Source organism: Gossypium hirsutum, chromosome A12 (genome assembly GCF_007990345.1).
Source record: "Gossypium hirsutum isolate 1008001.06 chromosome A12, Gossypium_hirsutum_v2.1, whole genome shotgun sequence".
In the NCBI taxonomy this organism is placed as follows: Eukaryota; Viridiplantae; Streptophyta; class Magnoliopsida; order Malvales; family Malvaceae; genus Gossypium; species Gossypium hirsutum.
The window spans coordinates 9832462-9850663 of record NC_053435.1 but is presented as its reverse complement, the minus strand read 5'-3'; the positions used below and the strand labels follow the sequence as shown (position 1 = coordinate 9850663).

The 18202-nt window shown below is 33.1% G+C and overlaps 3 protein-coding genes across 6 annotated transcripts; all 3 read left to right on the top strand.

The window, feature by feature from the left end:
* Positions 1-1392: 1392 nt before the first annotated feature.
* Positions 1393-2175, top strand: LOC107939117 (RING-H2 finger protein ATL73). Its single transcript, XM_016872395.2, has one exon. It carries the CDS (start codon positions 1567-1569, stop codon positions 2056-2058), a length of 492 nt encoding a protein of 163 aa, XP_016727884.2. The 5' UTR covers positions 1393-1566; the 3' UTR covers positions 2059-2175.
* A 436-nt stretch (positions 2176-2611) lies between these two features.
* LOC107927627 (pentatricopeptide repeat-containing protein At4g32450, mitochondrial) lies at positions 2612-5900 on the top strand. The gene is made up of 3 exons (XM_016858742.2): positions 2612-2754; positions 3091-5190; positions 5399-5900. Exon 2 carries the CDS (start codon positions 3123-3125, stop codon positions 5172-5174), a length of 2052 nt encoding a protein of 683 aa, XP_016714231.2. The 5' UTR covers positions 2612-2754; positions 3091-3122; the 3' UTR covers positions 5175-5190; positions 5399-5900.
* Positions 5901-8088: 2188 nt separating this feature from the next.
* LOC107927639 (uncharacterized) lies at positions 8089-13573 on the top strand. 4 transcript variants are annotated; one of them, XM_016858751.2, is made up of 8 exons: positions 8089-8319; positions 8474-8580; positions 8680-9128; positions 9512-9697; positions 10328-10435; positions 10568-10771; positions 10853-12699; positions 12987-13573. In XM_016858751.2, the coding sequence occupies exons 2-8, from the start codon at positions 8505-8507 to the stop codon at positions 13543-13545; spliced, it is 3429 nt and encodes a 1142-aa protein (XP_016714240.2). In that variant the 5' UTR covers positions 8089-8319; positions 8474-8504; the 3' UTR covers positions 13546-13573. The 4 variants fall into 4 exon arrangements, with proteins under 4 accessions (XP_016714240.2, XP_016714254.2, XP_016714246.2 ...); XM_016858765.2 differs by having other exon boundaries at positions 8089-8383; positions 8478-8580; XM_016858757.2 differs by having other exon boundaries at positions 8089-8383.
* Positions 13574-18202: the final 4629 nt, after the last annotated feature.

The following is an 18202-nucleotide window of genomic DNA, read 5'->3' as shown; positions in this document are numbered from 1 at the left end:
CTTTCCTACATTAAAAATTTATGGCTTAATGACAAATTTGGCTACTAAACTTTATTTTTTGAGTTTTTTTTGCCATCAACCTTTATTTTTTTTTCAAATTGCTTTTTTTAACAGATTTGATGAAATTACCATTAAAAAAGTTGACGGGATGATGTGGAATTTCATATGTGGAATATTTTTAATGAGATATAATTTATTAATTAGATAACCCAATAAAATAATTACATGTGGAAAATAATAAAATAAATAATTCATGAAATTAAAAAAAATAACTCTTAACTTAAAGAAAATAAACATAATTATCTAAAAAAAATTTCAAAATGAATGCACACATTCAGTATTTTAGGTTTGATTTATTAATTATCTTTTTAAAATATCTTAGTAAACAAATGTATGTATTCATTTTGAAACTTTTTTTTAGATAATTACGTTTATTTTCTTTAAATTAATAGTTGTTTTTTAATTTTATATATGATTTATTTATTTTATTATTTTTCACATGTAATTATCTTATTGGGCTATTAAGTAATAAATTACATTTCATTAAAAATATTTCACATCACCCCCTTTAATTTTTTTAACTATACTTTTCATTAAATCTGTTAGAAAAAATGGTTTCACAAAAAAAAAAAGAAAAATAAAGGTTGATGGCAAAAAAAGCTCAAAAATACAATTAGGATCATTTTAACAAAACATCTAAACGTTAGTGGCCAATTTTGTCATTAAACCAAAATTTTTTTTTCTACTTTTTCCATTTTATCCTTCTACCTTTACACATTTCCACTTAGTTTATATAACAACTTATGGAATAATTATTCATAACTTTTTTTTTACTTTAACAATTTCATTAATAATAAAATTATAGATGCATTAGATTAGAAAGAGCAATAGGTCATGCCTCATCAATCTTCTCAAAATAGTAAGTTTAATTTGAATCACTTATTAGAAACAATTATAAATTTATTAATTCGAAAATTTATATATCTTTTAATTAGACTATTTTCATAGGTATATAAAGTTACATACGTGAATTTAGAGTTGATCATTAAATTTAATAAATAATATTATAATAAATTGATTTTTTTGTTGCATAAACTCTAAGCGATAGAGGCTATAATTTTATTATTAATTTTTATGTGTATTCTTATTTTTTAATATTTATCAACTTTTAACTCAGTACGTTGATTAAGTAACTAAATAAACGGATGTAATTTAACTTGTAGGAAAGTCATGCTTTATCCAACTTGATGAAAGGAAGCCAATAGAAATTTGTGAAGTTGATCGAAAAAGAAACGTGCTTTTCCCATGATTTGAAGGGCATTAAACAAAAAGGGAAGACAGTGGATTATAAGTAAGCATAAGCATATGCCATTCCCCCATTCCTCAATCTTTATCTGATGTATCCCAACTCCGTACCATCTCATTTAACCAGCACCATATATATGATGACCCTCATTGATCTTTGGCCTCAACTTCCTCTTGCTGTTTGTACCATGTGTCCCTTCCTCTCTATTCTTTCAATCTCTATCTGCTTAGACTTGACATCTGTTTTCTGTTTATCTCTCCATGGCCCAAACTTCACCATCTCCCTCGGCTGATACTCCCACATCAAGCATCCCCTGTCAAGAGACGCAAGAACCCACTGTAGACTTGAACCTCATGATCATCGTGGCAGCCATGTTGTGTGCCTTGGTTTGTGCCTTGGGTCTTCACCCCATGCTACAATGCGTGTTACAATGCACTCATCGTGTCGTGACCGAGCCGAGGGAATGGGTGGCCGCCCGTAGACTGAACTCGGGTCTTAAGAAGAAAGAAATGGTAGCTTTACCAACTACAACTTATGCCAATTCAGGCTCATCATCATCATCATCATCATCATCAGGTTGTGCAATTTGCCTCGTGGATTTCTCGGAAGGTGACAAAATACGGATGCTTCCCAAATGTAACCATCGCTTCCATGTTGCTTGTATCGATAAATGGCTGCTCTCTCGCTCTTCCTGTCCTACTTGCCGGCAGAGGCTCAACTCCAATGGCGACCAATTTGTTACAGATTTTTAAAGTTATAGCACAATAGAGTTACTGTTTTTAGTAGCTTATTCTCATCATGCATGGCTGATGTATCTATAACTAGTTTTGTCTCTAGACAACTTTTTAGTAATCAGTGTAGCTTTATTAGCTAAATTCTATATCTTTAAATTTTGCAACCTTGATGAGCCTATCCAACATAGGCCCCAAATTGCGTATGTACACCTATATGTTTAATTAGCTGGTCTGGTCATATTCAACGGATCGTTCAAACGTCTGCCGAGGAAGCAACTTGAAGCTGTAAAATAGGGTACCAAAATCTTTTAACGAAAATGGTGGAGAGGCTCAGAATGAAAATTGATTATTAACACATTGGAATACAAGATTTGGTAACAATTTAAAGATAAAATTAACAATTTTTTTTTTATTTTTTACTTAAAAAAATGCCATTAAACCTGTTTCATAAAACCAAGTTCGACATGGCATCCACTTTCTAAGATAAAACCAATCAATAAAGCAACATCGTACCAACCTTTAGTAAACAGCGATTATCCACTTCGAGAGTTGGCCCAAATATAGGCGCCGCTTGACATCCAAAAGAGCAGCGAATGATCCCAACCCAAATTATTGGTTTTTACCCAGCCCAATAAAAAAAACCTAAAAACCAATAGCCTTCTGTAACTCTAACGACGCCTAGAAACTCCTCTCTGCACCGCCACCGGCATCCAGGTTTTTTTTTCTTTTAATCTTCTTCTTCGTTCTTCCTTTCATCGTCTGAAATTTCAATATTATTTTTTTTGGTAGTTGGGCTTATAAATTCCTCGTTAAATTTTTACGTTCAAAAATTTCAGAATCATCTTGATTTTCTACTTTCTGGATATTCCGCAAACTTGCCTATTTTTGCAATTGTGCTGAATTTGCAGACTTTTTAGCTTGAGTTTTTCAGGGGTTTCTTTTCGATAGGTTTTGGTTTTTGACGGCGCTGCCAATGCTGCCACTCTTCTGTTGGTGGCGTTAATAAGTTTCCGTTCTCATCACTTCATTTATTGGTTGTTTCTATGATAGGTGAAGCTTTGAGGTATCAAAGCAACGCATCAATGTCCAGCAAGAGGGTTTGGGCTCTGACCTTCAACTATCTCACCGCTTTATCTAGGGTACGTTCGGCACGACGTTTCCCTCGTTCTGTCACACATTTCAATAAGTTTCTCAGCACTGCTCCTGAAAGGTGGGATTTTCGTAGCCCTAGTAGGACCTCTCAGTTTGAGAATTCTCCTTATGATACCCCAACTTCACTAGTTTATGAGCAGAAACAAAATGGACAGGCCTTAAACCCAAACCAGGGTTTTGAGGTATGCCCTACGGATGATAATACGAGGAGTTCAGGTTGGGACAACCGTAATAGCTATTATGGTGGTTTGCAGCCAACGGGAAATCAGATGGGTTCCGTGGGTCAAACTGGAAACTTCGGTTGGTATCACCATAACAATGAGGCAACTAATGGGAACTTAGGGACAAATCCGAATGGAATATATGAAAATGGTTCTTGGAAGGGCGCTGAGCAAGGGTGTCATCAGAATCATGATGGAATGCACTGGGAAAACAAAAGATATGAACTGCAGAATAACTCAGTTTACAGAAAAGGAAACTTTAGAGGATGCGAGACTAATGCTCAAAATACTTCCAATATGCAGAATCAAGTAGGTTCATATTGGGAAGGGCCTCCAGAGATTAGACAGAATCAATTGGACCTTAATTTACAAAGGTTTCCAGAATCCCAAGGAAGCCAAATGGATTTGCAATGCACAAATTTCAGCCAGTACCCGGAGAATCCACAAAATATTTATAATTTTAATTCTTATGGTCAAGTAACAAGTAACTTTAATTTTTATGGTCAAGCATCTGCTACTTCTAATCCCAATGAAGGCTTAACTGAGGTTTCTGAAACTAGCACTAATAATGCTACGGTAGAGAAGCTGGAGGAATTTTGCAATAAAGGAAATGTTAAAGAAGCTGTAGAAGTTTTGGTGTTGATGAAACAGCAAGGTATTCCTGTGGATTTAGCCCAAATTTTGCAGTTAATGAAGGCATGTGGGGAAGTGAAAGCTTTACAAGAAGCGAAAACTGTTCATGAACACCTCATAGGATCATTTTCACCTCTCAAAATAAGCATCTATAACAGGATTTTAGAGATGTACTTAAAGTGTGGTTCTACAGATGATGCATTTGATGTGTTTGAAAAGATGCCTAGGCGCAATCTGACATCTTGGGATACTATGATAACAGGGCTTGCTAGGAATGGGCTAGGGGAGGATGCCCTTGATCTGTTCTCTCAGTTTAAGCAGGCAGGCTTGAAACCAGATGCCAAAATGTTCCTTGGAGTGTTTTACTCTTGTGGTGTTGTTGGTGATATTAATGAAGGAATGCTTCACTTTTTGTCGATGAGCAGTGATTATGGTATTATCCCATCCATGGAGCATTATGTGGGTGTTGTTGACATGCTGGGGAGTACAGGGCATTTGGATGAAGCATTGGAATTCATCGAAAATATGCCATCTGAAGCCAGTGTTGATGTCTGGGAAACTTTAATGAATCTCTGCAAAATTCATGGGCACTTGGAACTTGGGGATCTTTGTGCTGAGCTGGTGAATCAGCTAGATGCCTCTCGTTTGAATGACCAATCTAAAGCAGGTCTCATACCTTTGAAAGATTCAGACCTTAAAAAGAATGAGAAGAAGAAATTGGCAAGTCAAAGTCCTCTTGAAGTCAGTAGCAGGGTCAACGAGTATCGGGCAGGAGATACATCACATCCTGAGAATGATAGAATCTATGCTCTGCTTAGACGTTTGAAAGAACACATGAAAGAAGCTGGTTATGTTCCCGAAACAAGATTTTGTTTGCACGATATAGATCAGGAAAGTAAGGAAGAAGCTCTTCTTGCTCATAGTGAGAGACTTGCTCTTGCTAATGGTCTCCTCACCAGTCCAGCTCGTGGACAGATTCGTATTATCAAGAACCTTCGTGTTTGTGGTGATTGTCATGCTGCATTTAAGATCATGTCAAAGATTGTTGGCAGAGAGATCATAATGCGAGATGCTAAGAGGTTTCATCATTTCAATGAAGGGTTGTGTTCTTGTCGAGATTTTTGGTGACAAAATAGAACTTGAGGTATCATTTATCTTGACATTCTGTTTTACTTCCTTCAATGAAAAAGTGAAATTTAGAAGCATCTGAAGTGAGTAATTTATAAGATAGTGACTTTATAGAGAAGATATAAATAACTTATCTAGTTATAACCCTTGACTACTTGTTTATGATATTTACCTGCAGTTAGTTATAGTTTAATTGAGATTTAAGCAAACCCTGTTTGGTGCAGAACATCCGAGTACCTGGGAATCAAATATGGAACCAGCCAAATTTACTTTTCTGGCCTGTGTCTCCCCAGAGAGGGAAAGCTGCTATCGGTTAACCTGCTTCTTCCACAAACGAGATGTGAAAGTTTCAATTACTTCTGAACATGGGTGTTAGGAAAGGCAGTACGAAATTTATTGGAAGGGCTGTTTGGTTGATGATGAATGTTCTTTTATGCTAGAGACCAATTTTAGTGCATTCGTCCGGGGTAACCTGACTGAAAAAGCTTAACTTAGCTGCGTGGCAACCAAACCACCAGCGAATGAACATGATGGTCAATTCCTTGGGGAGCTGTATTTAATGAACATAGTTCCTCTTCCTCTCCCATTTGACTTCCTAAACTGCTAATCAATAGTCATCTGAATATACAATATTTATTCGGAGTGACTGATATTTTTGATAGCTCAGATAATAAGATCATCTCTGATATATTTTATCGATTGAAGAAAATACAAGTGTTTTGAACATGGCGATGATATTTCTCAACAAATTAGTAGTAGTATTTGTTATTATTGTTTAGTGCATGTGAGATTAAGCAGTAGTATTTGTTAACAAACAGTGATCTGGGTTTCACAAGTAGCAGCTGCTGTTACTTGTGCCGACCAGTGGTTAAAAAGAAGGGCATGAAAACTTGAATGTTGATTTAACAGCTTTTGTGTGTGTTTTGTATGATATAATGTGCATGGCTGTACGTAGTTTAAATTATTTTGGTGGTGGAAAAAGCTATAAAATTACCCTTCATTTCAGGTGGTTTATTGACGCATAATTAGGCATTCAATCCCTCCTCTCGTGAAGATCTTTTTATCTATTTTTATTATATTTTTAAAAAAATTAATTACACTTTGCGAGTCCATTAGTAAGTACTTAAATTCATGCGAAGTTGGATCTTTTTTTTTATAGTAGTTGGTACTTTTCATACATTTTATTCCAATCATATATAAATTTGAAAACAATGGTGTATTTTTGGTGAGATCTGTCTGAGATGAATTGGTTGGTTCAAGTGTGAAAATTTTGTCAGGGATATAGTCAATTAATACTATCACTAATTGCCATCATTCTTCTTTTTCTTTTTTTCTGTCAAGCTAAATTGTTTGTTTTTGTACAAACAAGTCTGATTGAACTCTTAAAATTTTGATGGTATTGATATAATTCATGTAGTATTTTACGTATATTTTTCTGTTAAATTGTTAATTTTTTATTAATATTTTTGAATTTTTATGAATTATATATAAACTGTCGTACGACTAGTCACATCATTTTAACAGTTTAGTTAGTGTTTTCATCCAAAAACAAGTAATTTGATTAAAATTTTAAAGTTGAGGGCTAAAATGACCCAAAAATAGAATAAGGTCTAAAATGATAAAATAAGTAAATATTAGGGGTTAAATTTATTATTATGCCTTGTCATTTTTGCTCCTTGCTTTTAGAAGTTTATTGAGCATATCTTCCTTACATGTGATTTTTTTAGAACTAGGGGCGAAGCCAGAACAATTTTTTAAGGTGGCCGAATGAAATTTTAATTTTTTATAGTTTATATCTTCAGAATTTTTAAAGGATTAAGTCAAATTTATATAATTTTAAGGGGGCCAAAATATAATTTTATTTTACTAATTTAAAATTTTAAAAAAATTTAAACGCTTAAATAATAACTTTACCTTTTAGAGGAAGAGTCCCATGCCAGCCCCGCTCTAGATTTGTTATTGTTTAGAACTGTCTAGTTTGGTGACCAACTTTCTCTAAAATTTCAAGAATTCAAATTTAGTAATGTTTTGGATTGGATTTCAAAATGGGGCATGTTGGCTGTTTAAAACAAGAGAGATCTATACCCTCTTCACCTATACCTTTTGAGGAATTTGGAAGACTAGAAATGATGCCCTCCTTAGAGGAGTTGAACCCAATCAACGAGTACCCTTTACTTCATCAAGAGCTACTACTATTTTATCTTGGAAGGGTTCACGAAAGAGGATATGAGGAAAGGAGATGGTAGATATGGTATCCTTAAAAGTTTAACAAAGCTGAGGGAAGATGATTATAATAGCATCCAATGGAAATTGTTTCTGGCTATTAAAAAAAATAAAAAAAAGAAAAGGAAAACAATGTAGTAGATTTGGAGGTGCTACTATGGTGAAGAACAAAAACAATCATATGATTTCCTATTGTGAAAGATTTTACACAAAGTCTCGACTAAAAGTGAGAATTCTTTTTTTATTTTTTTTAAAAATTGTAAATGTATTATTAAGGGATTAGTAAATGCCGAGTAACTATAATGAATGGAATAATATTATCTTGAAAAAATCAAGAGTAAACTGAAAATTAATCTCTCCTACTAATGATATCGAGAAACTAATAAAGAATATTGAGTTCATTAAAATAAAAGAAAAAACAAATCAAAATTTGTTGAAAGACGATTAATATGAATATTTCATCTATCTAACCGATTTGAACATTTGAAAGGTTAAATTTTTTTTTAAATATTGTCAGAAACTATTTCTCACAAATAATTTAAAAAAAACCTAATTTAATATCAAAAGTAAAAAAAATATAATTATAAATAAAAAAAATACCTTAATGTCGAGAGAAAAGATTGTACGAAACAATCACGCCGTATCAATACTCTTATCCTTAATTTTAGTATATTCAAGATAAGAGTACTTACTTGCGACAAAACTATTAGAATTTCGGTAGTGCCCGGAGACCAAAAGGCAGTAGAACTAGAAATATGGGTTAACAAACATGTCTGTCTTCTTACCCAAACAAACAAAAGGGCAAAGAAGCGGGGGGATCATATCTGTAATTCATGAACTAGTAAGTGAAAGTCCTAAGTTCGGGGTCGGTTGGCCGAGGGATTCAAAGGCTAATAACATCATCATCATCATCATCACATAGGTGTGTGTTGGTCTTGACGACGAATCTGCAGTTATCGTGTCTACCTTATTTCTGTTCACCAACCGTTCGTCTAAATGCTTAGTCCCTTGCTTCCTCTTCTTCTCACTGCATCCCCTCTTATTTATTTATTTATTTATTTATTTTTTACTTTCAGGTAGTACTGGAGCTGATTACCGCATTTTGCCATGGACAAAATATCGGCTGCTTGTGCCATGGAATGGAGCATCCAGCTCGACAAGGCTCTTCGCTCCAGTAACCCAGGTTTCATCTGCTTCTTTTTCCTTTTCACAAATTTTAATGCCAACCCATTTCATCATCTTCTTCAGCACCATGGGACTAAATTAGTTTCTCCTTATCCAGCTCTAGCAGTTGAGACCATTTTACAGACTGGCCCAAGACTGGAGCAGTGGGGTCAAGAACCAGAAGCAACTAAAGCACTATGCTCCATCTTCGGTTTAGTCCCTGGCGAGGATAGGCTGTTTGCCAACACTATACTTTTAAGGCTTGCAGACGCATTTCGCTTCGGTGATAAAAAAATCAGGTTATCTGTTGTCAGAATTTTCTTGACAAGTATCAGGTGTAATAGAAGCAAAAAACTTAGGAAGCAAAAGAGACGAACTTTTCTAAATAGCAGAGTGTATAACCATGAAGAACTTTTGAGGAGAGTGAAGGTTGTTTTTGACACAGGTGATGTTGAGTCGAGAGCGATGGCTTTAGTTCTTTTTGGTTGTTGGGCTGATTTTGCAAAAGATAGTGCTGAGATACGATACTTGGTACTCTCCAGTATGGTCTCTTCTAATATTTTGGAGGTGAGTCTGGTGTATCAACATCAGTATTTCTGGTGCAGAAAATCATTTTTTCTTTTTGTTTTTAGGAGAATATTTTTTCTAATCTGTTTCTTTACCTTTTTTTTAAAGAATGCTGATTACTTGAACATGTTTGAGCCTAAGAAAAAGTGTTTAACTTAAATTAGAATCCTCAAACAATGTTTAGACATTATAAAACTCTCAATCACACACATCTGCAGATACTTATTTAGCCCCTTAGATTAGCAATCTGCCTTCCCAAACAATGAAGAAACAGAAGATAAGAAACATTCTTATTGCTATGTCATTATTTACATCCCCCTTACAATAACTTATTTTTAGAAAATGAGAAAGACTTATTTTCTGCCTTTGCATGATTTCTATAGGTGAAAGCATCATTGTTTGCTGCCAGTAGGTTTTGTGAGTTAACAGATGACTTTGCATCTGTTGTCTTGGAGATGCTGGTGAATATGATGGCTTCACCAGAAACACTGCCAGCTGTAAGGTTGGGAGGGGCAAGTGTTTTTACTAGAATGGTTTGCTCATATTCAGTTTCAAAAAGAGCTTACAAGGTTTTGTGCTCCACTCTCCTCTCTCCTCTCTCCCATTCACTCATATCCTGAAACGTGCATATTCCAATTTGAATGTCTAAATACATCTTGCTAATAGTCGTGCAAATTATGACCAGGCCTCCAAAGGACAATTTTTTCTAGAACCATATCATGGAATGGTACATGTTGTTTCTAGGCATTTTTGACATGTTATTTTGAAGAGAATGCATTTATTGTTAAATTAGCTATTGTCTGTTGTGTCTGTTTTAAAGAATTGAATCTTACACATAAAGTCATACACACATATGCATTCAAAATTTTCAAACATAGGATACTCCAATTTGGCACAAAAGTGTGACCATTGTTGCTATGAAAGCATGAAAACCTGTGCTTGTGAGGTACTATTGGTTATAAACCTTCCTTTTTCTTGTGCTTTAAACCAAAAATTAGAGAAGGCATGTTTCACTTAGCACAAAGTTGGGAATCAAGGAAATTGTCCTGGTCTACTGGTCAAATATGTGATGCAATGATAGGAAGATTTCAGTGACAAGTAGAAGTCAGTATGCTATTCAAATAATTAACTTTTTTTAACGGAACTCTCTGTTTTCAATCTTTTTATCTTAGCTCATATAAATCACTACTTTCTTGCAGACGGGTATTAAGCTGGTGTTAGATTCTTCAGAAGAGAATTTCATCATTGCCATGCTGGTTTCACTCTCAAAACTTGTTTCCAAGTCAACAAGTCTTATTTCTGAACAGGTATTTCTTCCAGCACTAGTTGATGTAGTTGGGGCCAGCCTGGTGTAACACTGGTTCTCAATCTCTCTTTCTTGCAATATATTCCACGTGAGATGGTTTTCTTAATATGTTTGTCTTTCAATTTGGATACAGGTGGATGTGCTTTTGCCATATCTTAGCCAGGAAAATAGTTGGCAGATGAGAGAAACAGCATTAAAGTGCTTACATCTTCTTTTTGTAAAAGAAGGGTGTTGCACTCCTGTTAATATGCATGTGATGAAAGCAGTATTCAGCATACTACATGAACTGGAACTTCCATCAGTCATGCATTGTGGAGCTCTTCAGATTTTACATAAGGTTCTCTTTAAGCAAAACATAAGTTAGTTGTTTAGTATTTTTAGATTTATACTTTGTTGATGCATTTTGGGCAATTTGCAGATCTTTTTGTTAACACTACCTAATCTCCCTTCTTTCGAGAAGCTTGAATTTGATCATCTATTAGCCATTCTAGAAAATGCTGCCCAGTCCCCAATCATGTCGAAGTGCCTTGCAGCTCTTCGAATTCTTACAGATATATCAAGCAAACTTTGGGCAAGAAAAAATAGTGAATCTTTTGCTGTTTATTCCTCACCTCTGCCATTGCGGGTCATCTCTTTAGTTATGGCACGGCTCAGATCACTGGTGAAGCCATTACCTGATCCTTGCCAGACTAGTTCCAGAATATTTCATGAAATTAAAAGCCTGCTCAAGCTTATTCTTCAGCTTGTTGGGGAACATCCAGATTTGGGCGCAACAGTGCTGGGTGAAATCAGTTCGTTTATCAAATATTTTGGAACTCCAAATGAAAATTTTCTGGCTAGTAAACACATTGCTTCATCTGAGGTCCTTGACTTTGAGGGAGATATGTACCAAGCCTTCAGGTCCAAGCTTTTATCTCACATACACAGATTCGTGGCTGCCTGTCTTCAAATTCTCAATGAAGCTGGTGCAATCACTACCAATGTCTTTGACAAAGTACAACTTCTGGTGGAGCATTTACATCATGGCAGGATATTTGATTGCTATACACGGACTGTTTACTCTTTACTATTGCATTCTTATCTTGTTGGAATTCTTATTGAACACCCATTTAAGCAGGAACTTGCCACCCTTGAGCATGCCTGCAAGATGTTGTCAGAGAGGGATAACTGGCATTCCTATAAAGCAGGAATATATGCAACAAATCAGGGAGCATGGATTACAGCAACTTTTATTTTTGCAAAGCTAATGTCAAGAGTTCAGTCTGATTCCTGTTATTGCTGGTTTAAATCATTAGTTCAGTTTTCCCATTCTGAGGCAAAACTCTGGCTTAGTCCTTTGGCAAAGCAAGGGTCTTTCTTAGTAGGGTCAGTGGGCACAAATGAACTCCTTGCTTTTTTGAAAGATAATTTTGGAGAACTGGGACAAGATGCTGCAGGGAATAACGATGTGCCTAATTATAGGGATGTACTAGTTGGGGCATATAAAAATGCATGTTCTTCAATAGAAACATTAGAAAGAGTTATCATATCCAGAAAAGCATTCTGTTTTCAGAGATGGTTTTTTTCTCTCAGGGCAAAGTTACTTGGGGCTGTAGGGGAGATCCTTGAAGTGTTGGATACATCTAAGCAGGAAACTTTTAGCATCATAATTGAAGTTCAGAACAGTGCATTGACTAACATGAAATGTCTGGAAAAATTCACTCAGTTTTCTTGCCGATTGAACAGATTAGCCAAGGAATTCAATCTGATAAACTCATCTTTCATCGGTATGGACTGTGAGAGTTTGAAAATCATTGCAAGACTTGCACTTAGTTGTTCATTATTGGCCTTTAGTGCTGGATTCCCTCATTTCTTTCCCAATCTTCCTGCTTATAAATATTTAAGAACTTGTGAACGAGAGCACTCACAGCAGAGTAATTTAAGTTCAATGTTACTGCAAGATTTGCTTGGCCGTTTATTGCACATTGACCAGGAGGTCAGCATGGATCTCTGTAAACTTTTAGATAATGGAGGATGTCCCAGAAAATGTTCGCACCTGCAGTCCGGAAATTATATATTAAAAAGTGGACATGAGGTAAAGGGTATACTAGATATAATAAGGTATGCAGTTTCCACTGTGATGCATTTGCAAATTGAGACAAACAGGATACAGAATGAGGCAATCATATCCCATGTTACAAAGAATGGGGTAGAACTTCTATTGGAAATTATTAGGAAATGGCTTCAAATTCCATTCCAGATGCCAAAGCAGTTTTTTAATACAAGGTATGTCTTGCAAACTATTTTGACTAGTTAGCTTGGTTTCGACTAGAAAAACCTATTAGTTAAGCTGTTGAAGATAATATCAATACCTATTGCTCCTATTTTGCATAGTGATCCCTTCTAGTGGTACAATACCTATTGCTTCTATTTTGCATAGTGATCCCTTCTAGTGGTACATACTTTTTTTTTTTTGTTAAAATTGAATGTTTTCCTAAAGTTATTGTGGAACCGATTGTGATATCTTTGCAACTTTTTGATATTCTTGTTTCTGAAATATTGTAAAATCTCAGGCCTATAATTGGTTCAGAGCTCTTTGTCTACAGTACAGATAGCAGAAATCAAAGTCAGATTACTGTTTCATCAGGCCTTCACCTCTCATTAAATCTCTGTCTTCAACTGAGAAATGCCTCACCTGAATTGTCACTTGGATTGACTAGATTGTACTGCGTTCTTCATAGCAGAGTGTCTTTTCAGAAGCAGTGCCACAGGGAAAGAAACGATGAAGAAATGGAATGGCAGTGTCAACCTTGGGAAAGTGAGGAGATAGTAGAAATGAATGAGAAGTTATTTCAGTATGTAACAGAGTGTGCAAAGAAGACGACTAGTTATGGTAAGCTTTTCAGGGATGACGATATGAATGATCAGATGGTGTATGAATTTGTGTGTTTTGAACCAAATGCTAAAGGGCAAGGATTCTCAAGTTGTGTACTTGATGTATCTCATTTTCCTATGGGTTGTTATAGAATAGAATGGTATAGCTGTTGTATTGACAATGAAGGATCTTACTGGAGTCTTCTGCCGTTGAACTCTAGACCTGTATTTACAGTGCAGGAATCTCTCTTTGTTTGATCTTGTAGTGAGTCGATTCATTGCTTCATTTTTGATTTAGACAGTACCTGTGAAACCATGAATTCCCAATTCCCTAAATGCTCCAAAATGCAGTTCGTTAAACCTTGCAACAACCTGCCATTTCATGGCAAACTTATTATACTTGCCATTGAATTTCTATTGAATAAAAGGATAACAGCAACAGAAAGAACAGAGAATCTAAGTGCTCTCTCCATTTCCACCTGCCAATTAGCAATGTTCATTAAACTTTATCCCTCTACAAATACAAGCTTTATATCTCCTTCCAATAATTAGGCGTTGTTTTGGCCGAAGCATAGGCACTTTACAAAGACAATTCTCGTTCCCTTCCACTATAACAGTTGGATGTTGCTTTATCAATGGGTTGGGTCGCCGCCCCTCCCTTTCCATTTCCTTCATTCACATATTTCTCTCACCTCTGTGCTCTCTACTTTCTCTAATTTTCTTTCTTAGCTTATAAATTCTCCTCCATCCCTCCCATTTTATATTTTTTTTCTTTGAAAATTCTCAAAATTAATTTCTTGTATATTCAATGCTTTTGGGGTCTAATGTAAATGTCGACCACCATGATGAACACACATTTGCAGTCAAGATAAAACGTTACAAAAACGTTACAAAACCCCTTGGGATAGTTCGTTTCTTTGTTTTTAACAAAAATCGGTCTGGCATAGTTTTGATTAATGTTTTTAGAGTTTGACCATGATCGAATTAGTCAGATTATCAACTCCTAGTTTGATCAATTTAATTGAATAAATTTTCTAAAATACAATAAAGAATTATAATGGAGAAAATTAATTCAATTATCGGTTCAATCAATTTTTTAGCTCAGTCCAACCGATCGATTAAATCAATTTGTAGGTCAATTAATCTAACCTCTTATTTCGAATTGGTACCCAACAGATCAATTTGGTTCCAAAAATGGTAGTTTTGATATAGAGAAACATAGACTAAAACTAATATTTTTGGAACTAGATTGGTGGTGGAACCAATTTGACCAGTCCGAATGGTTCGCGGGTTAATCAGTTTTATACCTCCTAGTACTTTGATCGTTTCCTAGTTTGATCAACCAATTCGGTTCAATTCAGACAATACTGATTAAAATTAGATTTTATTGCACCTACAAAAAAATAATATTAAATTATATTTATAAAAAAATTAATAATTGAATCATAGGCAGAGTGGTAAAATACTCGTAAATAATTATTATTTAAGCATGGTTTCGATCCTTAGACCTTACATTTTTAGTTGTTTTATTTAAATATTTATATAGAAATAGTAAAAGATAACAAAATTATTATTTTATATTCAATCCTTTTTTGAAAAGGGACTTTGAAAAGGGACTTTTAAATAATTTTACCAACCAGACTTGTAACACCAATTAAGTGTGTGTATAGAAGTATGAACTTCAAAACTATTATTTGAGCAAAAAGAACACTTCAAAATTACTAACTGTCGGTTATTTAATTTTTGAAAATTTATATTTAGATAATTTAACTTGAAAATATTTACATTTTGATTGCTAAAATTTGTAAAATGATTAATATTTTACTTAACACAAATAAAATTTATATTTTGGTTAGAATTTTTTATTCACTCATGTAGTTTATAATAATTAATAAGTATTTAAATTTATTTGGATGGAATGGTATCAAATACTTTAATAAATTTTAATAGGTTTGATAATTGAATTTATTTATCCTAACTTTAAATTTAAAAATATAATTACAATAAGGTAAAATGTAAAATATCTTTTTTATTATAAAATAATATAATAAGTTTTAACATATTTCCATATAAATAATAAAAGTAACAAATTAACTAATTATATTTGTTATACCTCCTTCGAGTTGGGACACATAGCACCATGACAAGCGACTAAAGAGACAACCATGGATGACCCTTCGCTTTCTATCAATCGGGTCACCAGGTTACCAATGTCTGAGAAAGCCTATTTGTACCCAACCTCCTAATTTCTCTGGAAATATATTGGTTGCTCATCCTTGCGAATGATCTGCTCCTTTCGGAATGGTCCTATCTACCCACCTCTATGAACAAGCTACCCCTGTTCCTTAGGGCATCTGCTCCTTTCTTGAGAATATGAATTTTAGGCTACCAAACCCTACTCGAATGTAATAAGCTTATATTACCATTCATAGGGAATAGCAGAATGGGCCCATTACATACATCTCTCATGTGCTCCACAATGATGGCAATATCTTTGAGCACGGAACCTCTGTTAAATATGTTAGGTATTTGATTTGATACCAATTGATAGTTTATCTAACTGGATTGTGGGATAAGTTGTTGGCACAACAAAAAACACAATGGAAGGTAAATAATATACACAAGAGATGATTACATAGTTCGAACTTAACCTACATCTACAAAACATGGCTCAATAAACCAATTTGCTAATAATCTCGTTGCACTAAAAACAATGATTTAAGCTCAACAATTATCTCTCAAATTACAACCTCACCTTTGTACAATCTAGTGTTGATTCTAATACCTTACTCTATCAATCACTTAACAACAACTATCTAAAAATGATTTCAACATAATACTCCCATTCATGCAACATTCCAACTAATGGCCAAAAGTCTTACTTGATGTATAGGGAGTTGTACATATTGTTAATTCTTTAACAAATATATTTATAAAAAATTATTGGTATTTTGGTTATAATGGTGAAGTTATTTGGGTTCAAATTTTATTATACTCAAATTTCTATTGATTTATTATATAAAAAGATAAAAACACCCTTACAAAATATAATTTAATTTGAATATAAGAGTACATTTTATTATTTTCATAAGTTGATCTGAAACACCAATTGAATAAAATACTCAAAATAAATGTGTATATATATAATTAGCGCCATTATTATCGTATAGTTTAATGACCAAAATATATAGTTTAATATTTTTTTTATCAAATATGATAACTTTGTATTTATGTGAAAATGTGATTTATTTTCTAATATAGTAAATCTAAATCAAAGTTATAATTGCTATCTTCAAAAATAATTTATAAATATATCTTTGTAATATAATTAAATTTAAAGTCTACAATCCACATAACAATTTTAAACTACAAATCATAAGGGGCTTAAAATTAGTAGGAAATTAGATTAGATTTGAAAAAAAAAGCGTACAGGTATATAAGGGTGAGTATTAGTTCGAATCGAATGAAAAATTTCGAGTTAATTGAATTTAGGAGTCCTATTTTATCATTCTAACTTAATTTAAATTTTTTTTGAATTGAGTCGAGTCGAGTCGAATCGAATCAAGTGAATTTGTTCAAGTTAAATTAAAAAAAGTAAACATGTCAAATAAAAATATTATTATAATATAACTAATTTCATGCTAAATCACGTAAATTTGAAATAATATATATTTGAAATTTTTTTCAAAGTAAAATAATGAAAAAAAAAGATACCTGAGTATCATAAATTTGAATATTAATTGGGTCACAAAATTTTTAAATTTTTAACTTATATATATATATATTTAGAATTTTTTACAATATAAATTTTGAATTTTTTATAAATATTTTAAATTTAAAAAATATATTTTAAATTTTTTTGTAATTTTTGTTAAAAGAAAGATTAATTTGCTTACCTTCAAAGTTGATAATGACCAAAAAGATATTTACACTTATCTAATATTCAAATTATTCAAGTTATTCGAATTGTGCAAATTCAAATCGAATTGAACTCAAAACTTAAATCGAATTATCCAAATTTTGATTAACTTAAAATTTAAATATTTTTTAATTTTTTTAATCAAATAAATTTTGCTCGACTTACAAGTACATGCTGAACGTCAATTATTGCGGTCTGCAAGCTCAACTATCCGCATTAATGCCAATATTAACCATTGTTGTTCATATTTATGTTCACTTTTTCCTATTAAAACAATATAATAGTGGATTTTGGTATATTAATATTTGATTACATTGAAAAAGAAACATTGCTGCCGGGCATCCTAATATTTGCGACACGCTTCTCCTCTTGGTTGGTTGGTGCAGGTGATGGATAAAGGATTGAAATTAAATTATATATTTTTATAATAGTAAAAATATAATTTTATTATTTTAATAATTTATATTTTTATAATTTTTAAAAGATTAAAATTAATTTTTTATTATTTTTGAAAGGACGAAAATATAATTTTACTATTACTAATTTAAAATTTTATAAATTATAAAGAATTTAATTAATTTAAATTTAAAATTTTATTATTTTCAAGAACATGATTACATTATTTGTATCTCTTTTTTAATAGTTTAATGTCATATTAATATTTTTATTATCCAAATAGAAATATTAAAATTTAAAATAAAATTATTAATACCATGTTAAACTAGTACTATCACATGAGACAGGAATGGAACTTTACTAACAAGTTACAAAATTTTTTAAGTCTAAAAGTTTATTTTCCTTGGACTGTTTTGTGATTGGACAGGCTCAAACCGTCCATCCATACTGGTTATAATTAATTCCTTGCAAAACATTTGATCAGAGTGGACCCAAGTATGTTTTAAAGGAAATTAAGGGCATTCACAGTTCAAATAATTTAATTTTACTTTGATTTTCTTTCCTAGTTAACACAACCCTTTTAGGTATGGAAGTAGGAGT

What these genes read in the sequence shown, in the direction of transcription:
- LOC107939117 (XM_016872395.2), top strand. Translation starts at nt 1,567, where the DNA reads ATGGCCCAAACTTCACCATCTCCCTCGGCTGATACTCCCACATCAAGC.
- LOC107927627 (XM_016858742.2), top strand. Translation starts at nt 3,123, where the DNA reads ATGTCCAGCAAGAGGGTTTGGGCTCTGACCTTCAACTATCTCACCGCT.
- LOC107927639 (XM_016858751.2), top strand. Translation starts at nt 8,505, where the DNA reads ATGGACAAAATATCGGCTGCTTGTGCCATGGAATGGAGCATCCAGCTC. An exon ending in TCTTCGCTCCAGTAACCCAG is followed by an intron (nt 8,581 to 8,679) that starts GTTTCATCTGCT and finishes CTCCTTATCCAG; the next exon opens with CTCTAGCAGTTGAGACCATT. An exon ending in CAAGTCTTATTTCTGAACAG is followed by an intron (nt 10,436 to 10,567) that starts GTATTTCTTCCA and finishes ATTTGGATACAG; the next exon opens with GTGGATGTGCTTTTGCCATA.